General features: G+C 39.4%; 1 protein-coding gene across 1 annotated transcript in view; it reads right to left on the reverse strand.

Moving 5' to 3' along the window:
* Positions 1 to 7,240: 7,240 nt before the first annotated feature.
* Positions 7,241 to 22,213, reverse strand: part of LOC148023435 (DNA-directed RNA polymerase 2, chloroplastic/mitochondrial-like) — a 53,775-nt gene continuing 38,802 nt past the window's right edge. Inside the window, exons 5-19 of the mRNA XM_087696403.1 lie at positions 21,234 to 21,292; positions 18,833 to 18,950; positions 18,541 to 18,654; positions 17,779 to 17,910; positions 17,278 to 17,694; positions 15,003 to 15,053; positions 14,816 to 14,886; positions 14,134 to 14,218; positions 13,802 to 13,954; positions 12,422 to 12,496; positions 12,240 to 12,329; positions 9,134 to 9,184; positions 8,889 to 9,003; positions 8,705 to 8,808; positions 7,241 to 7,732 (exon numbers count right to left, since the gene is read on the reverse strand). Of these exons, the coding sequence (XP_087552529.1) occupies positions 7,622 to 7,732; positions 8,705 to 8,808; positions 8,889 to 9,003; positions 9,134 to 9,184; positions 12,240 to 12,329; positions 12,422 to 12,496; positions 13,802 to 13,954; positions 14,134 to 14,218; positions 14,816 to 14,886; positions 15,003 to 15,053; positions 17,278 to 17,694; positions 17,779 to 17,910; positions 18,541 to 18,654; positions 18,833 to 18,950; positions 21,234 to 21,292 (1,746 nt within the window). The 3' untranslated portion in view covers positions 7,241 to 7,621. The remainder of the gene's footprint in view (positions 7,733 to 8,704; positions 8,809 to 8,888; positions 9,004 to 9,133; positions 9,185 to 12,239; positions 12,330 to 12,421; positions 12,497 to 13,801; positions 13,955 to 14,133; positions 14,219 to 14,815; positions 14,887 to 15,002; positions 15,054 to 17,277; positions 17,695 to 17,778; positions 17,911 to 18,540; positions 18,655 to 18,832; positions 18,951 to 21,233; positions 21,293 to 22,213) is intronic.

Raw genomic sequence — 22,213 nt, forward strand, 5'->3', positions numbered from 1 at the left:
GAGCCATCTCATTCAACTAGGGATAGTATTGTATTTTTTGGCACAAAATGTCCTAAATATTTAGGTAGTATTCATGAGCTTATTCATGATCATCCACACTTAATCATTACTCCAACCTTCGATCTTTATTTGGCATTATTTCCTCAGGGATTGAATACGTATTACTCCATCTTCTTGGCATTATTGTTATCTGGAAAATACTAATCCATAGTAGGGATAGGAGTTAGCCCCTTTTGAGACATCGTACATGCATTTTAAGTTATTGAGGTCACCTACTACTAGCTAGATGTCCCTCTACTTTGTGTTGACCAGAGCCTTCCACCTCCAAGACTCTCCCGTTGTTTTTCTCACTAATGATTTGGAGTATATTTATCTTATGGAATACCCTATGTAAGGTTTCAAAATTCTTGAAAAAACTTGCAATGCACACATATTATAAGCATATAACATCTTCATTAGATGCAATCAAACTATCAGCACAAGCATACTTCCAATATAAACACATTAGTAACCTCAAAAAACCGTAGAGAAAATATATTCTTCATAGAGGGAACACTAAACCATTTTGGATTTTCCTTTGAAATGATTGGACTAAGTCATATATTCATCAAGGCGATCGCGACCTTTTCTAGCTTTCTCTCCTTCACAACATTTAAGGATACCATTGCATTCATCTAGAGCCACTTTAAATAACTGAACAAAGTATAACTGCAATCCCTCCAAGTTATAAAGCATATTATTGTATATGTTATAGACCACCTCTCTTATTTCTCCATGGTATATTTGATATGAAATGAAGCTCCTAAGACAACCTATAAAAATTCTTCCTCCACTTTCACATTATTTATAATGGTGATGGATTTGGCAATATCAATCCACATAGTCTAGATTTGTTCATCTTTGATTAAAGGGATATATCATAAGATGTATATCTTCTATTAGATATATATATCTTATCTAGCAATGCCTACATATGTCATGGGTTGAGTCAATTCTCCATGAAGACTTTAGTCTCCTATTTTGTAAGCTTTTAATACTTTCAATCCATTAGGATTGATTTGATATCTTCCTTATTGAGAAGCATTTTGATGTGTGCAATTGATGCCTTTTGTCTTAAATCCACTTCTTTGTTGGGTTGCATGGCATCTTTATATTCAAAATAAAAATATTCAGTTATCATAAAATGCTTTAAAGAAATACATTTTAGGATAGATAAACAAGTTACAAAGAGCTTAATTTTTTAATAAAATGCTTTAAAGAAATACATTTTGGGATAGAGAAATAAGTTACAAAGAGGTTACTTCACTGTGTGAATCATCTTCATGATGATGCCATTGCTTCATAACTTCATATCTTGAATATTTCAAAGTTTCCTACACTACTTGTATACCCCTAATATTGTTTCTTTGAGCCTTAATCGATCTCTCTATTTCTTGATCTCTAAAATAATCCCCATGTTATGAAATAATTTGTGCATGCATTGCTCTAGTATTAGCCTAAATAGGCATTCTCTCACTCTAACAAATCTATTTCTGACTTATACACATTGCTAATTACATATAAATATTGTGTATATCCTAAGATTTCACATATCCATCTCCAACAAATCTATCCAAGAATATATTAAATGGAGGCATGGAGCTACGTGAATAATCTTCTGGCTATAATTTTTTTCAATCAACAAATATATATTATTCTGTCCTTGTGATCAACACATTTTTGTGAATGTAGAAGATATAAGATGAGGTTTGTTTCTCTTACGTGATGTCTTATGTTCATGATCAAGCTCAACATGGAGGTGATAAGCCTCTCTCCTTTACCTCTTCAAGCACTACCATCTCTATTTGTGATGTTAATTTGACCCCGACATGGTTGATTTGGGCCCAACCATCTCTGTTTGAGAAGTTTCTTTCAAAAAATGAGAATACATCAAATGAAAATATTTCAAAATGTAATGTGAAAAACACAAATTAATCCTTCATGAAATATTTTTTCTCTTAATAAAAAGTAATTGCGCCATTAATCCAAATCAATTTGGATACAAGCTATCCAAATTTTGAGTAATGAGTTGTCTACTATAAGTGCTAACCCCACTAGACTTTTAATTAGGGCTAATTGACAATATAAAAGCTATTGGCTAATTTTTGTAGTTTCAACAAAAGAAGAAAATTTCCAAAATTTTCAAGTTTATGTCAATTTTAATTACTTTAAATTTACCTCTCTCTATGCTAAGGTGGAATTTCTTACATGGCGCAAGCTTAGAGTCAAAGTTTTCCATGATGGATATAAGAGAAAGTACAAAGGGAAATCAAAAATGGAAGAAGGCAAATAAACAAGGTATGACAATCACTATCTTTTCATTAGTTAATGAATCTACATGTAAAAGAAGATTGCATTCCATGCACATTTAGGAGGCCTCCCTGAAGGGTGGCATGAAGAATAAAAGAGGAATTACAGTGATGAAGACTGCCAAGCATGTTGAAAGTCATACATAAAAGAGACTAAAGTAAAATCATTTTTGGAAAAAAATGGTGGGTTTAGTTGGATAGTATCATGGAAAAACACCAAGTAACGATATAACCAAGCAACTTTGGTGTTTGGAGATATACAACACAAGCTTGAATCATAAAAGCAATTAGAAAATATTTCAAAGAAACCAAACCCCAAATCACATATAAACTTACATTAACACAACTCAAAGCATACCCATGTGAAATTGCCAAGGTAAAGGTGATTAGAAAAAATGAAAATCGGTAGCTTGTCAAGGTGGTAAAGTCTGAGCAATAAGTTGTTTTAGGGTCGTAATGCTCCATAACTATTGTAATGTAGCAATTAGGTTTTCTTGTATTCATACAAGAATGGCATGACAAAACACAAGAGGAACTAGCTGATGAACAGCACCAAGGATGTTCAAAGACATACAAGCTGGAGATCAAAATATGGTCAATGTTGGAAGAAAAAGGGTTCAAGTGGATAATAGAATGGAAAATCATCAAGGAAAGAATAAAGAGACTTTACAGGTTGGTAGCTCAAAGATAAAGGTAAAGTATTAAAGCAATCAAAAGAATTCAAAGGAACCAATTTACGAATCACAAGTGAACTTACACCACCACAACTCAAAGCATGACTATGTAAAATTCCCAAGATATAAGGCAATTCAAAATGCCAAATGGGTAGTTAATCGAGGTGGCAAAGTCATCATAAAAGATTTCAGAAAGCCGCACTAAGTCACCTTTGGTCATGATGTATTTAATGATGTTGATAGCTTTAGTAGTTGCTTTTCTTTTTGTGCTAATGGCACCCTAGCTTCTTGCGCTAATGGTACCCCAAAGTGAATTGTACCTAAAAGTTTGATGTGTATCTCATTGTCCTAAGATATATTCATCGATGTAATATTTACACCTCTTACCAAGTTGCATTCAACTTACATAGCACCTTCCTCACCCCTTTAAGGGTAACATTATCTTTTCCCAGTATGCCTAGAATCACTAGTAGTTCAACGTCTACTTTATTCATTTTAAAATTAAGGACACTTATGTTGTCCTTACAACCAAACAAAATTAAATTTCCACAATTTCATATAAAGGTCATGATGATTCCTCTTATGATTTCCCAGATTCTAAAGAGACATCATTTAAATTTGCTCTATCTAGAAGACGGCATGCTTCCATCCAATCTTATGCATTTGAGATTTATCAAGTAGCAAGGCAATCTTCCTCTAGCACTTTTTCACTTCCCTACTAATTCGCATTAAGTTATTCACATATTCCTCTTCCCTTCTACAAAAGATACAGATGGGAGACACATTCGTAAACTTCATCTTGTCTTTAGTTAATAGCTTCCTCGCCATGACTCTCCATAACATCTCATTGAGCTTAAACAATGGGGTGGAATACCAAATCCTCTTCATCCTCCTTTTGCATGTACCAAGGGAGCTTCTCAAGTCCACCTTCTTCTACTCTTCTTTTACATGAATGATCAAAGGTCTGAAAATCAAATGCCGCTTTGGGTCAAAGTGCAAACTTCCCATTTCCCATTGTTAACCACCTCAATGGATTACATATCCTAGCTAGGACAATAGTTGGCCAATCCCTCTTTTTTTTGCTAAAAATTACATTGAGCCACCCTTGCTAAAGCATACCACAAAGCTTGTAATTCTTAACCCAAAGCTACACGATAACATTACATGATTCATTTCCTTTGATCCTTTTCAAAAGCTAGAAACTGAGCCTTGCCTCTTTTTGTTGAACTGCCTCTAGTCCTAATCCACATTTTGCTCTAGGGGTAGCTATGTGGTCTCACAAGTCAACACGCACACCCTCTTTACCACCAAAGACCAATTGTATACTCTAAAGAGTCTCTCAAGTTGTTCTCAATGAGCCTTAGAAAAGGAAAATAAAGATGAATTAAATATTGTCATCAAGGGTTAAAACTAACTTAAGGACAATTAAGCACCCTACAAAACCTAGTGTCAAATCTTCCTTCTTGCTCAATTTTCAGTGAACTTGGACAATAATCAATCAAATCTTAGCCTCATTGATACCCCAACTCCAAGTGGAGCTCGTAAATATTTGCAAACATTTCCCTTCTGAATCACCTTAGAGCCTAACTAAGATACACCACCAAGCTCATCTCCCCAATCTAGCAAGGGCACTTAAGTCTTTTCCTTGATCAATGAAGCAAATAGGCATCCAAACTCACCATAAACAACCATAAGCTCACAAGCAATGCCTTGGCTAGGATAATGTTGATGTTATCATCAACAAACATTTGTGCTATAGACATTCCACCATCAAGTAGAGGCAAGCCTTTCATTGCTCTTCATTGGACCTTGTAGTCAATCTGCATCAATAATGGTCGAGTAATCAATGCAAATAGAAATGGGGTGACAGGGACACCTTATCGTATGGACCTTCCCATTTCAAATAAACCAGAGTGGTATCCATTCATGATAAGAGAAGCATTAGAGAGCAGTGCACACACCATTTTACAAAATGCCCTACCAAATCCAAGCCATTCCAAGACCTTGATAATAAAAGACTAGCTTACCTTGTCATGAGCTTTATCTAGATCCATCTTGATGAACCAATATCTTTCTTTAAGGCTTAATGCATGGTCTATCGTGAACAACAGATTTAGCATTGCACTATGTATCCTTTGTGCATGTGCAAACCTATGTTGACTAGGGTTAGGGTGTAGAACCTTTGGCAAGAGGTGCGTGATGTGAAGAGTCATCACTTTTGACATCACTATATAGGCTATATTGAGCATGATAAGGGGCCTATAATGATTAGGCCTCTTCCTTACCTCCCCTTTTATCTAATGTAATGTGTATACTAAGAAGCCAAGGTAAAATCAATCTCATGGGTTCAATTAAATAACTATTGTTATCTTATTAACTTCCTTTTTTTGTCGCTAATTTACTTGTCTATAATCACTGCCCTAATACCAAGTGAGGTACCTCAAAGGTACCTCCCTATAGGCCTAGAGAGTCCTTTGATAGTCAAAAAATTTCTTAATATCCATGTACAATCTTATCCAATCTGCCTTTGAGGAGTTTCAATTCTAGTTCACCTGAGAATTATGGGACTATCACCCCTAATAGTAATCTATTACCTACCTAACAAGGGTCACTTTCCAACCAATCAAGGCGAACCATGTCTAGTAATCAATTTCATTGATTGTAGCCCCTCTCCCTTGCAAGCCCAACCATATGAAGAAAGACCAACCAAAGCAGGAAGCAAACAACCCATGCATGTAAGGCCACAATTTTTTAAAGCAAGGATCCCCCCCGTAGATCAAGCTTGATTCAACAACTATAGAGATCGTCTCCACTATCCTCCCAAAGTGCTAAGACCAACTTGGGAGAAATACCATCCAACCCTACAGTTTAACCCCAACACCTTTACCACAAATATAAATCCCTCTTCTGTGAACAATCTACCCAACAACAAAGAAACTTCAAACTTTGGATAAAATAGGGCAAAGGAAACAAGTTAACCTCTTCATAACCTTCCAACCAACTTCCTCAATTCCATCAAACATGAGACTACATACATCCCTCTCTTTCCCACTTCCTCATTTTCGTCCAAGATGAGACTACATTACTTCAATATGTACTATCAATTCCAACTCTTTTCTCACTTTTAATGGCTTGAAAACATTTACTTCATTTGTATGAACTAACATAATGTTGAAATTGACATATATTTAATGGCTTCAATTATTTATTTATTTCATACATGACCATATTTCAAGAGTAACATGAAATATCCTACCTTAATACTATACACTTAAAAGCATGAGTAGTAAGTCTCACAAATTTGACATCAAAATGCATTGGAATCTTAGCTGCTATATAAGTTACCTCACAAGAAACAATTTTGCAGTGTGCTACAAATTGCCCCTTAAAATTCCAAATAATAATAGAAAAGGAATGCTAATGATATTTTTCTCATCAATGCCTTAGTAAATACAACTCAAACAAAAACAGTCTCACCACAACTCAATTTCTACACTCACCTATTTTTAAGCCAATTTATATGACATATAGCCACAAGAAGTTTCCATACCTTTCACTATACTACTACTATGAATTCCCTTGAATAGTCCCCCTCGGAAGCATATGAAATTCCTCTTTAAATCCTCCAATCTCACAGATTTGGGAGTATATCTTGGAATATGGACGCGAGCTAGAATAGCAAGTGCAATAAGCAACACACTTATATAATCAATTTGCATTGCTCCAAACATGCAACATGATGATTCTGGCTCAAACTTTGTTGCACACTGCTCCGAACATGCAGCCCTTTTAAGTAATGATCCACATTGATCCAAATATGCAATATGATGATACTGACCGGACATGAACGTCATCTTAGTGAACGGGAGTAAAAAAATGTCTTTCATCTTAGAAAGATAGCTTTGATGTCTTTCATCATATAAGATAAGAAGATTTACTTATCTTAGCCAAAACAAAGAAACATGTGGTGATTCGATGAACCAAGTTTGGAATCCAGCTTCGAATCATGCCATTCAACTCAAGGCCCATAGATTTGGATTGAGAATTCAAAGGCAGATCAGCCTCTCTTTGGGGGCTCCTTGAATGGAACTGTGCCTCAACTTAAACCATGGAAGTGCTTTCAAAATGTCTTACAGACACAGCAGAAGCTGATTGGATGCTCAGTGAACGAGTAACTAAGAGGTGTATGAAAGAGACTAAGTTGAAATACATGAACAATTACAAGAGAAAAATATTAATGCTCGAAGAATTTCTCCTTAGATTGCATTCTCAATTACAAGCATCAGACATATGACAGAAATTACATGTATGACCCAATAGACGAGGGATGTTCGAATGGGCCCCTTTCAAGGGCCCTGCTCCCAAACAATGGGTATGAAGACCTCAATTCTTTTTTTCCTAGGAAGATTGCACAAGCCTGTGCTACATGTCTTGATAACTTGTATGACCCTTCAGGGCATTGACAGGCAAATGATGTCCCTACAGAGGGAGGCTCCATCACAGTTGAATTTGCTAACTGCATATATTCAGTCGGCAATAAGCAATCAATGTCGAAATTGAAGACATATTGGCATCACTGGCAATGTGGATCCAATCGACTCAGTTGAAAAAATAGTCTGCCTTGAGAACCTGCTCCAACTCAAATTCTCCTCTGTTTGGGAGATCTGGGAAACTTATTCTAGGACATCTTTTCTGAAAACTCACCAGAAGCTGCCAGCACAAAGAAAGGCATTTGAAAACTATCAGATTCAAAAAGAGATCCACCACCAAACAACCTACAAATACTCAAAAGACTATACTATCTGGTCCAGCAACGTATATCCTCAACTACGTATATCCTCAACTAAGTCCCTGACTCTTTATTACAGAAACTACATTTTAAAAGAAAACAAGATTGGCAGAGTAAATGCATTTTGAAACCAGTCATATCAGGTGCCCGGAAACTGTTGAAATAATGGGCCATGGTGTCAGAAGGTTCTTTAAAATATTACAGAGGTTCCCATATTGTCTCGGTTTAGAACAGCACATCACTTCATTGACAAACAAATTGGTTCTTCCAGTACATCTACTTTCTCCCAGGTGCCAGTCCTTGGTTCTCATGTTCAACATTGATCATCAGTAAGGGAAAATATGGGCTTTCCAAACACGACATTATCCATAAGAACTAGATTTCCAAACCAACTACATCAGGTGCCAATTCTTGAAGAAATATAATAGAATGACAGAAGATATTTTATAATTCCATCCAAGTGAGACCGAGAAACCAACATATATGTCTAAATTAACATATGGCGTGGCTCATGCTCAGCATCGCCATAAAACATCAACCATAAGGACCTAAGGTGTTCTATTCTCATCTCTACACTAGTCTAGAGCAATGCAGGGTACCAAATCATTATCCCTTTTGTTCACTGCTTTTCAATGGGACAGTGCTTGTATGCACAGAACAAAACAACATGAAACTTGGCTTACATTTTCTAGTATAGGTTGACTGTACAGCTCCACAAACTTTACCCTCAAAATTTGATTCATTCTGTCCACATCGCATGCATGAGTTCTATTCTCATCTCTACACTAGTCTAGAGCAATGCAGGGTACCAAATCATTATCCCTTTTGTTCACTGCTTTTCAATGGGACAGTGCTTGTATGCACAGAACAAAACAACATGAAACTTGGCTTACATTTTCTAGTATAGGTTGACTGTACAGCTCCACAAACTTTACCCTCAAAATTTGATTCATTCTGTCCACATCGCATGCATGAGTCCAAAATGAATCGTGCACCCCTGCAGCCATTACAAAACATTCTGATATTGCTACATAAAAGGCAAGCGAACTGTTTTCCAAGTAACTGCAAGCAAACTACCTGCAAAACAAAGCCCCTCCTTGCCACAGGCAGTGGCTGTCATCATCATATGAGTACTGTCAAGGGAGTGCACAAAATTTGGAGGAAAAGCAGTTTTTTGCCTTTGAACAACCACCTGGCACACAATGCACCAAAATTAAAAACTCATGAATCCTTTTGTAATGAACTCTCTTGAACTTTCGAATCAAATGTCTGCCCACTTGAAGAGTAATCTGGCTATGAAGTTGGCTAACAAAGTACTGTACCGGTTGCTCGTTGTCGTTTCTAAGTCTCAAAGTTTGAAGGGATGTTTTCACCTGCAACAAGAATCTCTCTCTCTCTCTCTCTCTCTCTCTCTCTCTCTCTCTCTCTCTCTCTCTGGCATAATGAGTAATTATATTAATTACAAAAAAAGTACACTAACAAGATTCCAAAGTACAAGGGGGCTCTAGGCCATCATATATGAACCAAATACAATCGATTTAGCATGTGCACACGGACAAGAGTGCAAGAGGCATCCTGGGACTAGAAAAACAGAAAGGATCAAGACTGTTGATAGGATTTGGCCATGTGAGCCTAGGCCTTTGCTACCAAAATCTCTAGTACTCCATCTTCAAAGAAATCTCCTAGCACCGCAAAGGGATTGGGCCGCTCATGTTTGGCCCACGCGGAGGAAGGTCCACCGGCAAGGTGGGAAGTGCAGCCAGGATACTTGCGATCCCAAGGTGTGATGACTCAACCAGCAGCATCAAAAGCCAACTGGGCTGGAGGATCACAAGGACGTTGTGGCTTGCCCAACCACATTTCTTGGGAAACTTCCCCCCCCCCCCCCCCCCCCCAAAAAGACCTGCTGGTGACCGATTAATCAAGTGTACGGCTATCATAACAGCCTCTGCCCAAAAACCATGGAGTAATGTAGCATGAGACGGCATTGTACGGACCTTATCTTGTATGATCCGATTCATACGCTCTACAACTCCATTTTGGGGTGGATTGTGAGGGGCAGTGAGCTCCCTCTTTATCCCTTTGCTGTCACAAAATGCCTAAAAGGCCTCAGACATATATTCCCTACCATTGTCAGAGCGAAGACACTTAAGTGTCTTATCAGTCTGATTTTCAACCAATGCCAAGAATTTTTTAAACTTGTCAAGCACTTCATCCTTGCTACGAATAGGATAAACCCATACCTTTCATGTAGCATCATCCACAAAGGTGACAAAATATTTCTTTCCCCCTAAAGATAATCCTAGCATCTGACATACATTTGAATGTACTAACTCTAGAGGAGAAGATTTGAGCGGAATAGACTTTTTATAAAACGTCTGTGCATGTTTACCATAAACACAATGATCACAATGCTCAAAATCAATATAACGAAGACAAGGCAAGTAACCCAAACGAGAGAGCACTTTCATTCCAGTTTGACTCATGTGTCCCAACCGACCATGCCACAAAGAAACACTTGGTTGCTCGGTCACGGCAACAACATGATCACTCACACTAGATACATGGAGAGGATACAAAGTATCACTTTTACAACCTCTAGCAATCACTCTAGATCCCTTACAGATCTTTCATTTTCCATCGCCAAAGGTGGTATGAAAACCATCATCATCTAGCTGCCCTGTGCTAATCAAACTCTTCTTGAGCTGAGGTACATGCCGTACATACTGAATTGTGAAGACAGAGCCATGCTGCAACTGCAACTGCACACTGCCAATACCTGCAATGTCACATGCATAGTTACCCCAAGATGGACAACACCACGTTGACCCCCTGTATAAGCAGAGAACCACTCGCGATGGGGGATGACATGAAAGGAAGCATTTGAATCGAGAATCCAAATATGCATGTCATCATCTGTATCTGCAAGTAAAGCATGTGCACCAAAGTATGAAGAGACCAAAAGGACGCCATTCCCATTGTCACTATCATGAGTGACTACATTCACCTCTTCAATTTTGACACCGCTCTTCTTGGGTTGACCCTCTTTCTTCTCTTCCTTGCTATCATGTGTCTTCTTGTCCTTTCCTTTCTCTTTCTTCCATTTGTAGCAATCACGTTTAAAGTCACCCTTCTTGCCACAATGATGGCATTCAACATCTTTGCCACGTGATTTACTACGTCCCTTGCTATCAGAACTCATCAGTGGCCAGCTCCAATGCACTTTTCTTTATATCTAATTAGTGCAAAGGAAACAAATTTAATAAATCATTATACAGACAAATTAATGAAAAAGGATACAAATTCTGTTTCTATAGAGTTGTGACAATGGCTTAATCCTTCAGCCAAAATGTAAGGAAGTGTGCATCTACTCAAGATTGCTAAGCTATAGGCAACTACAGATTTCCTCAAACCAGCCTAGAGTTAAGACACAAAGATACACTACAAAGAAGCAATAGGACATCGTATGTTAGATATGCCAAAGGGAGATAAAGATGTAGGAGCACTCACATGTAGATGCCTAGCATGACACAAGAAATGAGGGTTGTACCACAGCTTGTTTGCAAAGGGATCCAGCACCTTCGCACGATTATGGTGCCTCCTCACCTGAGATCTGGTGAGCAAGTCCCGTATTTGCTGAGCTCCAGCCCCAAACATCTTCAGTCTTGGTCATGTGCAACGGTGGGCCTGGAATCATAGGTAAAGCTCTATGGGATCTCTGCTGCCTGCAGCCCTATAGGTCAGCATTGCAACCCAAGGTACCACCCGAAGTCACCATAGAGAGGACCATAGAGATAAACAAAGCCATGTGACCCCATCAATTACACATCAACAGGCACCCTTAAGATTACATGACAAGTCCAAGGGGCACATCTCTCATCATCACAACCTCTATCCAAGGTCCACATCTCTAATTGTTAGTTTTTTTACTAGATATACCATAGATTGATTGTACTCACACTCTGGTCTCATAAGTTCTAGTAGATGCTCCTCTCTCTCCCCACTTCCCTCCCCTGTTTCCTTTACATCAAGCGCATGTTGGGATCCATTATTTCACAGTCCCATGCTGGGAGTTTCAGGGATGATTAGCTTTCATTACCATCAGTTTGTTCTGCTTTGTTTTTCACAAGATATGCTGTGGACAAATTAGGCAGCCAACAGCAGACTGCTCCGACTTTTCAGATATTGTCTCACAGCACGGGCATGCATGTTGGTGGACTAATCGTTCCAGGACTCCCTGAACATCTGGCAACAAACGTCACACAAAAGCTTTTTTCTGTTGACAGCAAGTCCACCAGCAATTTCCATAACTCAGTTCAAATCTCTCAACAATCTCGTCTCAACTTATCAACAGCCATATTACCCTCACAAGAAATAGTATGCAATAGAAATTTTTAGGTTAGAAGTAGCACTGCATTGAAAATGTACCAACTTCCATCCAGGCTTTCGATATGGTTGAACCACAGGAAGCCCCAAAGGAGAGGACCACTTTACTGCCTCATTCTCAGTTGCAATAAGCTGCAACAAATATAGCAACCTTATTTGGATATAGATATACAACAATAATGTGCTCTATTCTTCTCACCAAACATAAGGACCATGGTCAATACCTTTGCACACTCTGCAAGCCAGTTCATTATACCTTTTGCTTCCTTGAACATCTCTCCCAGAGCTTCTAGAGTTACCTGCCAGTAGACATAACAAAGCAAACCTCATACTTATAAGCCACCAAAAGACAAAACCCCCACATAAAATTGAGACATTCATTTAAGCCATTAAGACATTCCTTTCCATGAGTTCATCATTCTAGATGTAAGAATGTCATCTCTTTAACAATAGCACAACTTTCATGAATTCAAACTAGCACATAAAAAGGGTTATCATGCCATACTTCTAGACAATGATCAGCCACTGTGCATCTTGTATTTTCACCTTGGTATCGCATGAAGATACCCTGACTCTATAATGCTCACAAGTCAGACAAAAGCTTTGATCGCGAAGTTAGCACTACATCCACAGAAGTAAACCATCACAATTTTGCATTTTTAAATTATTATCATGGAGGCAGGCAGTTGAATGAAAAAAGGCTTTGAAAATGACCTTTCCCAAGAGGCTCTGAAAGACTGAAATGTCATTTTGTCTAAGTCCCTTTTCTAAAACACAAGATTCTCCAGATGAAGAAATAGAAGTTAATGTTTGAGATGAGCTTTCCAAAAGCTATTTTCAAAGATTGGCAATCCTTTCTGTTAAGGCGAGCAGAGTGCTTCTATTCTCAACCCATGGAAAACATATTAAACAAACCAAGGGTACCCTAGCAAAAGATGGTTGGGACGAGATTTGTCCTTCACCAAAGCAAGCAGACTTCTAGTGCAGATTGTCACTAATTTGTAACTGCTTGATGGAAGCAGCTTTGGAATTGCCCATCAAGGCTCTTGGCACCTGAATGGCACAACCAGAGCAAGAGCTCGCTGTGCTGCCTTGATAAAGTAGCTGGATTCTCTGATGTGCATGTCCTGAGTTAGAGAGAATCATGGGAATCAGCTGGTTCATAATGATGAAAAAGATGGCTAATATGTAGAAAGCCTAACTCTGTTTGAGCCTTTGCGACACGCTATGAGATTTTAAGATGTGTCACATATCACACATCATACCTATTTGGGAGTGTGTTGTGGCCAAATCCTGCATCTGGGTGCCACTCCAGACTTCTACAATCTTGCTGGCATTTAAAGCTAAATAGGCTATGTGGTGGTAAACACAATGGACCACATGTAGGCACCCTAAAATGGAGAACTTTCCCAGGCTCAGTGGTTCCCCTGCCTCTCTCCAACTCCAACAAACTTCAAAACAATGATAAGGGAATCCCTGCATCAGGGCTGTTGAGTTTCTGCATCAAGACCTTTATAGCACCTAATTTCAGAAATAAGTTCAAATGCTATAGACTTCTACATAAGTCAGAGAGATACTACTAAACATGCAACCATGTTAAAAACCTTTGCTGCATATGCAGATGCATAGAACATTTGACTGCTCTCATTGTCTGTGCCTCTTTCTTCCAGCCTATTCAAAATTTGTGCCCTCGCTCCAATAAATGTCACACCATAAACAGAAGTCATAACAGTCTGCTTTACCAGCTTCCGATCAACCTGCAGAACACATTACACATAACTTTCGGTAAGTTTCACCATACTGTAACCAGATTAGCAACCTGAACCCTGATATTTTATGGGAGGTTCAATCAATGCTAAAATCAAGCTTTTCGTTTTTCATTAAACTTCCAAAAAACAAAAATTGGACTAACATACATGACAGTTGGCATACTCACATGGTCAACTAGCATTCGTGCAAATTCTGCCTCCCGAAAGGTTGAAGGGTCTTTAAGGGCATCCCTCTCCATTATCTCCTTAACTCTGCCAAACAGATAAATATTTAACTTTTATAGCATGTTTTCAAAATTGGAACTGGCTTTTCTGGTGGCTAGAGTTTACGTCATCATATTTTATTTAACACCAACCATTGTTGAAGGTAACTCCCCTGCACAAACATAACCCACCACAAAGCAGGTCTCTTCATAGAGGCAATTGAGACCAGTAGAGGCAGTAAAGACCTGATAACTGATTTCCTGATGCAAAGAGCCAAGGCTTAAGATTCAAAACATGAAATCAATTCTGGCATCCCTGCTTGAGATGGTCGAACACTACAAACGACACCTTGGATTACAGCCTAAACACCTGAAGGCACATTGGTAGGCCTACAGAGGTGCATAGGAAAAGGGCAAGGACAAGGACAAGGACAAGGCTCTGGCATAAGCAGTTCACGAAAAGCATCTGAAGCCTACAATGGCCAACCTCAAGTAGGAAGCTATAAGACTCTGTTTACAAAAAGTGATTTGAGCTGCAAGCCTCACCTACATACTTAATCCGAGCAGACAGATACTTTGTAAAGCCTGCAGTTTAAGCTCGGGGCACCATATGTTGAAATGCTGCATAAATTTTATCAGAATTTACCTTTGTGCAATCCCTGAATATACATCAGAAGGCTTTGGGCCCATCGTAAGGTTAACAGATGCAGCCCCAACCTGTAGGTCATCAATAAGACCAGCAAAGCAAATCACACAACAAACAGAGTCACAATGAAAATCTAAATAACATATAGAGGGCAAATATGAGAATACATACAAAGTAATAAACTTACACAGTCCCTGCCCAGAGCAGCATAGTGTTGCAGACCATTGCAGGATCCGTCCTGTTGAGGTTGATATATCAGCACACTGGTACCATCCACAGAATGACTATGCATGAAAAAGGAACATCTAACCAATGCAAAGGAATCAACAGACAATGGAAAGTGTGTCGAGAGTAATAGGCAAGTGCATACAAGTTGCAAGTCCAATGTCTGCATTGGATCCAATTTTGAAATTTGCCCAAATCTCACTCCATTTGGACCGATTATAAAGAACTACCTCATCATATAATTAGGGTTTTGCCATATTTCCCATAATTGGCAACCACTTGGTTGGAAGAAACTCCCATTGACTGCACTCCAGGAAATTGGCCATTTCATGATGGGGGGTTGTGTTGGCTATCCCACACTCCGCAAAGCTGATCACCCATGAGTAGTATTCATTGACTGCATTCCAGGAAAATGGGCATTTCATGATGGGTTGGCTGTCCCACACTCAGCGAAGCTGATCACCCATGAACAGTATTCACGGAGGCCACCTTACAAAGATCTATTTGGATCTCCTGTATTTGTTTTCTAGAGAATTTAGTATGGCTAAGAGTACAAATGCTCAATACTCTAGTTGCAGCAATAAGGAAAACAAAATCATACAAAGGCTTTCTAGTTTTGGGAGAGGGAAGGGGAAAAGAAGAAGAGAGAGGGGTACGCAGGTGGTGTCCTACACATGACAGACTACACAAGAATAGAGACCGGAGGAGGATGCTGCATGCTATGACGAATGTCCACCTCCATGAGAGCCTCACCAGTCCCTGGTCGTGGCGGAATTGACATACCTAGAAGCCCTCCTGAGGGTAGTCAAGGTCAATGACCTCCAACCCTCGCTCTGACCTGTATCTAACTATAGTCTGTCAAGCCACTTTTGATCAAGGGTCCCTGATTCATCTGAGCTTAACCATAGTGAGCCAAGTGGTGTAACTGAGTTGTGAAAGCTGACTAGATGCACCACTAGGAAGCACAATCTCCTGTATCTGAAAAGTAGTCTCCAGAACGGTTCTATAGCAGCCACCCACTAGATGGCTGCAATATCGCAGTGCAGTGCTCTCTCCTGCTCCCAGAGCTGCTGCCTCGCACATGGGACCTCCTCACACTCTATTCAACTCTCCAAGAGTCCATGCCACCTCTGTCAGAAGTGGGTGCAGCAATGGAACCATGAGAATCTGTATAATAGACATGGATGCATAATCAATATTCAAATGATCCTGTGCTAGTACAGTTATTTGGAAAGTCATGCTCACTAAATCTCCAACCTTAGCCTTCAACAAGCCAACTCAGTGCTTCTGCTCAACAGATCTCTGTGCTATAAAACCTGACTCTGACTACCAAATCTGCACATGTCAGTTATATCCACTGATGAATGCTCAAAAGCACAAGAAGACCAATTTTCTCAAACCCTCAATCTTATCAAACTCTCCTCCTGCACAGCAAGGAAAGCCCAAACTAGACAAAAACTTCCATATCATGCACCTAGCACTTACAATCTTTGCATAGGAGTTCACAACCTTGCCTAAATCCTTCAGGAAAGATGAAAAAGAACCCCTTTTCCCAAACGCCCTATAACACAACTAAGAAAAGAACATGTGCCAGAAAAAGCACGCACAGAGGCTCAAATCAGCCACAAGGCCACACAAACACTCCAAGGACAGCTCAACCTGCCCAAGGCATGATCGCCATGTCCAAAAGAGCATCATACAGTATCAAGACAATACCACATAGCAAAATGGTCTAGCAGCTTCAATAGCACAAATGTATGGAGAGGCCAGAAGCTTGAAAATTTCGCCATTCTTGCAGGTACATTACAAAACAGATGTTCAGAGATTCCAGTCAGAAAGAGCCACCTTTCATGACAAAGAATAAACTGACGTTGCTTGAAAGGGGCCCTAATCCAAGGGTAGCAAGTTTGAAACAGCTAAAAAGTCGTCTTCTTTTGCTTATGATTTATTAAAATTATGTTCAGAAGTTGGATCAACTGCAACCTAGAATCCTAAGTATCAGAAATGTCTCCATCCTGAAGTGCTCTACCACATTTCACAAGTTCAACACCTTGCCTTTACAGCAGACTGAAAAACACCTAAACAGCATCCAACAATTCAGCTAGCAATGACAAATAAGACAAGCAATAAATTTGGTGCTTTCATACTAAGATGCACATAGTAGCACAACAAAAACATTTTGAAGTTGAGCTACCAGAATAGAAAATAAATGAGAAGGGGAAATGAAGTTCCCATACCTGCTGCACAGGTAAATGACATACGTAATTGTCAGGATCACCAGACATGAGAGCATCACGCAGACATATACACGTGGCTAAACATTGAAAGGGGTCTTCGCCTTTCAACCACCACCTTTCACCCTCTAAGGGTTTTGAAGCAGAGTCCATAATGGTTTCAATATTTTCATCAACAAATGCAATTCGGCCCTCAAATGAAAGCTTGTCAACACCACCAGCGAAAACATTTGCAAGATGTATCTTTAACCATCGAAGCCCATTCTTTCCCAAGGGACGACCTTCTCCAAACTCCAGTAAACCTCGGCAAAGATCAGAACCCAAGTGATTAAGGTGGGGGTGCATTGGATATGCACGACCACGAAAATCCAGATTATGCGGATAATAGAACTTGGCCTCATCCTTATACTTGCGAGCCACCTGTGCAAGTAAACTTTGTTTATTTAAAACCCACTAACTTCAACAGCATTTGCCATGCGAAGCAGGAAGAAAGAGATATCTTACAGAAAGTTTTAGTTCAACATCACAGCGTTGTGAATGCCTTTCACTGTTCGTGCGCTTTGCTTTAAAACATTTAAATTTCCACTTTTTTAGCTCTTCCTCATCTGTTGTATCAGGCTTTCCAGGTACCTCAACCTGAAAAAACACCAAGAAACAAATGCCTGCCCGAATAAATATTATATCTGGCAACTTGTAACCATCAATTAAAACATTTTGATGGCCAGACTATGCAGCCTTGACTTGCCAACACATTATTTAAAGAGCTTCTAGCCCTGAGACTCACTAACTAGGATACAACCCTGGATGTGAATTTACGCTCCTTGGTAGGTGTTCACTTAAACTAAGTACAATAATATAACTTTCTCTGTAAACATATAAAGCAATGGGGAAAAACAATCAAAGCTTCAATAATAAGACAGACATACCTGTGGTCTACCCCTCAACAACAATAAAACCAACTTGTAGCATCTATACACCTTCCAGAGCTTTGAGAGAAGAATGTGATTACAAAATAGCACATCTAGTGTTGTTGGGCACAAACACCAACTCCTACTGTGGAAAAGCACGTGCACATACACATAAATGTATGTGCATGTATGTCAACGAATTAACCATTGGAGGTTTAGCTTTAGCCATAAATAGCATAAACAGGTATAATAAATGCCAAGAAGTAGAATAATCTTTCTTCTTAACAATATATGTTGAAATGAAACCAAGTATTGTCATCAGAACTATTGCAACAAGTAGAAGTTACAATGTGATTACATTGTCACGATCCACAAGATCTCCTAGTCGGCCTCCACCTGCCCAAATCTTCTCAACCACATCAAGAACTTGCTTGTTTATTCTCCACGAGGTTCGTCCCAGTGTATTCAATGCCTGCAAGATTGCTGTAACATTAACAACACTCAAAACAGTTTCATGTTGTTTGGATATACTAAGATGTAAAAGCATGTGTCTGGATAGATACTTCATTGCTCTTAGCCCCAAGTCATAGCATAGCTGACTTAAAAAATCATATAAGCATAACCATCAACTATCATCTGTAGAAACTTACCTCGAATACAGGCCTCAGTTTAGACTTGGGGTGCCGTGCAATCGCAATTTGCTGACTCTTAGCTCCATGAGTGCGCATTAGGCGACTTCTCAGAATTAAATACCCCCCTTTCTTGTATCTGCTCAGAGAATGTATATGATTATGTTAAGCTTCTAAACCCTGCTTGATAACAGAAACATGTTATCATCAAATACTTTGTAAATTACAGTTCCACTAACCTCCACATAGATGACTGCAGGACATATTAAACAGGCTAAGCTTAAACTGCTGCAATAAAGTTTTATTCCTCCTAGTTTTACAGATCTGACTTAGACATGGGCAATAACTGTCTTTCCTAAGCTGACAGTGGCTCACCACTTGTATGTGTGCAAAGGCTGATCACACTTTTCTGACACTGTATTCACAACGTGCACACATGCAGAGGCTGTCCAATATGGTTTTTAGATCTTATGGTAATATTGGCAAATCTATTTTCCTATCCATGTAGGCTTCAGGTTAAGGGTTGCCTAACAAAGGTGCAGCATCTACTGAGGTCAGAAGTTTGACAACCAGAGAATAGGAACTTTAAAACCTCATTTTTTTATTGTTCCTTTACATTAGCTTGAGGAGTCTATTCACATGCCTCTCTTACCTTCATTGTCTTTCCTGTTTTGTGCATTGCTTGGGAAAACCCGCATAAAGCTGCATGCACAAGATCAAACACCAACCACACCTTTTGAACGATGTTCCTTGCCCCATCTTCATTGACTAGATTTTCTACTCCAAATGGTGTGTCTAGTGTGCTTTTCGCATTTCGATGATCCACACAAACCACCAAGGATATGACACTTATGTTCCCTATCCTGATCCTCCATGGTGCCTATGCCTTTTTCTCACTGCATTGCTTCAAGGCTCTTCAACCAATATCAGTTGTGTCTATTAAAAGTAGATCTTAGTGCGAGCCAGAGGTGTTGCGGTCAGCCAGATGGGCAGTTTCTGATCAGTGGTCCAGGGCTCCAAATTAATGGTGTTAGCTGCATAAAAGCTTTCCAGTTGCTTGGAGCAAGCATAAAAGTTGTTTGCTCAATGTCAGTAGGCATTTTGGCCACTAATCTTATTGTGGTGGATATTAATGGTGGTAATAACAGTTACTCAAGCACTAGGACAATTCTCAAAGGAGGCAACAGTAAGCAATTAGCATGCTGCCTACAATGGACCATGGGCTACATCCTTGTGGCAATCTTTAAGACATTGAATGCATGTTTGTGGTTTTAAACAGGTGCAGCGCAAACTCAAGGAGTATTGAAGAATCGTACAAGAGCAGCACAACTGAATCTAGTGGGAAAGTGTGGTGCACCTATGATGTAGCAGCATGTCCCTAGACCAGCCAAACATGGCTACATAATTAACCAAAGTTCCACACATTAACAGACCATCAGTTTAATTTTCAAAAAGTAGGTTGTGATTATCTGGCCAGCTTTCTTTGGGCTGTTTGAAGCCACTCTTGCCCCACAATTCATTGGTCAATCATCAACAAGAACAAAGAACAAGAGGGTGAGTTTATGAACCAAGGTACTGCAAGCAAAAGTGCATGTACCAAGTCATGACTAAATTGGCGGCCTGTCCTTGAGTGGACAGCAAGCATACTCTATGATACAAAACATTAGAGTGTGCAAATTCACATACAACTATTGTAGCATCGATTGACTATTGGTAGCCTTTATCATTGCATCATGCACACATCATTATTCATGCTATTTATGAATAGGAGGATCATTACCACAACTCGATCCATCTCTAGAGAGAGAGAGACACAAACACACACACACAGAGAGAGAGAGAGAGAGAGAATTTCCAGGATGAAGTCTCTTCCAGACAAAAGCAGATTCCAAGAACAAGGGGCATTCAGACATGGCTAGAAACCATCTGTGGAGATTGGGCATAAGATGACCACATAAAATGATCAGAACATGATAATAACCAGAGATGGCACCACCCTGTACGTTTGCGCATGCATGCAGTCCATGCAATTGAAAATGTACAAAAAGGTCATAAAACTTGAGTGTATAGCAAGGTACGAAAGCAAGTCCTCTCTAAACACTCTGCTAAAGATACACAACTAGTTCATTCAAGCTTCAGGTTTATGTAAGTAAGGTGAAGACGAAAGGTGCAAATGCCACACTCACAGCTTGTTCATTCAAGCTATGTAAGATGAAGATGAAAAGTGCAAATGTCACACTCACAGCATACATCAAAATTTAAAATATCATGTGCACTTACTAATATCACAATACACAGGGCAATTTGAGAAGGTCAGTTTTAGATGAAAAACGCAAAGGTCGTGCTCACAGCAAACATCAAAATTCAACACAAGATGTGTACTTAGTAATATCACAATGCACAGGGCAAGTTCAGAACTCACGATGTCCATTTGACAGGCTCGACCAGCATTGGCATGTAAGGTGTTTGTATATATTTCACCTGTACTCCAAGCAGTACAAAATAGTCAAAAACTTTCTGAGCAACTTATCTCATCATTTAAACACCATGTAATGCAAGGCGTTCCGCCCTCTCACAAAGTCTGTTAAATTGTTCTTCTGCTTCTATTATAAAGCAACACAAAACACCCAAAGACAACCAAATTATCAAACCAGAAGGAGGAAATGCCTTCTTTGTTAAAAACCTTTTTGACCAACCACACTCGTCATGACCACATGAAAATATGAGACATAGTTTTCACCACATTCCCAGATCTATGCTCACAGACATCTATACGACATTATCGAAATCACTACTTCTTACAATGTCATACACTGCTTTCCTATTGTCACAGTACAAGAGCCATGTGTTTCTGTGTATAGTCCTGCAGTCTTTCAACTCAAATGTAGAGCTGCTATCAAAAGACAAGCCTCTACATGACCTAACCTTCAGCCCTGTCACATCAGTGACGATCTCAGGATAGGAAAATGGCCTTCACATAGGCACCCGCTACTGGAATGGACTTAATTCAGTATTTCCGAAGAATGCACTCTTGGTAGCAAACCTCTGTTCTATTCCCATCTAATATCATTAAGCACGGCCAAAGTGGATTGTAATGAAAGTCTTGATGATGTGTCAACATTTTGTCCATACATCTTTGAGCTGTCTATACAAGGAATCAAGAGGTTGAAAACTACAGAATGACACACTACAACAAATGCTCATGCAACAAGAAGTTTAGCGGCCTTCACCCCTGTCATGCCAGTGATGACCCCTGGATAGGAAAATGGCCTTTGCATAGGGTACCTGCTACTGGAATGGACTTGATTCAACATTTCCAAAGAATGCACTGTTGGCAGCAAACCTCTGTTCTATTCCCAATTTCCCATCTAATACCATTAAGCACGGTCAAAGTGGATTGTA

Source organism: Lygodium microphyllum, chromosome 16 (assembly GCF_053477565.2).
Source record: "Lygodium microphyllum isolate KBCC chromosome 16, Lygodium_microphyllum_v1.1.10, whole genome shotgun sequence".
Classification (NCBI taxonomy): domain Eukaryota; kingdom Viridiplantae; phylum Streptophyta; class Polypodiopsida; order Schizaeales; family Lygodiaceae; genus Lygodium; species Lygodium microphyllum.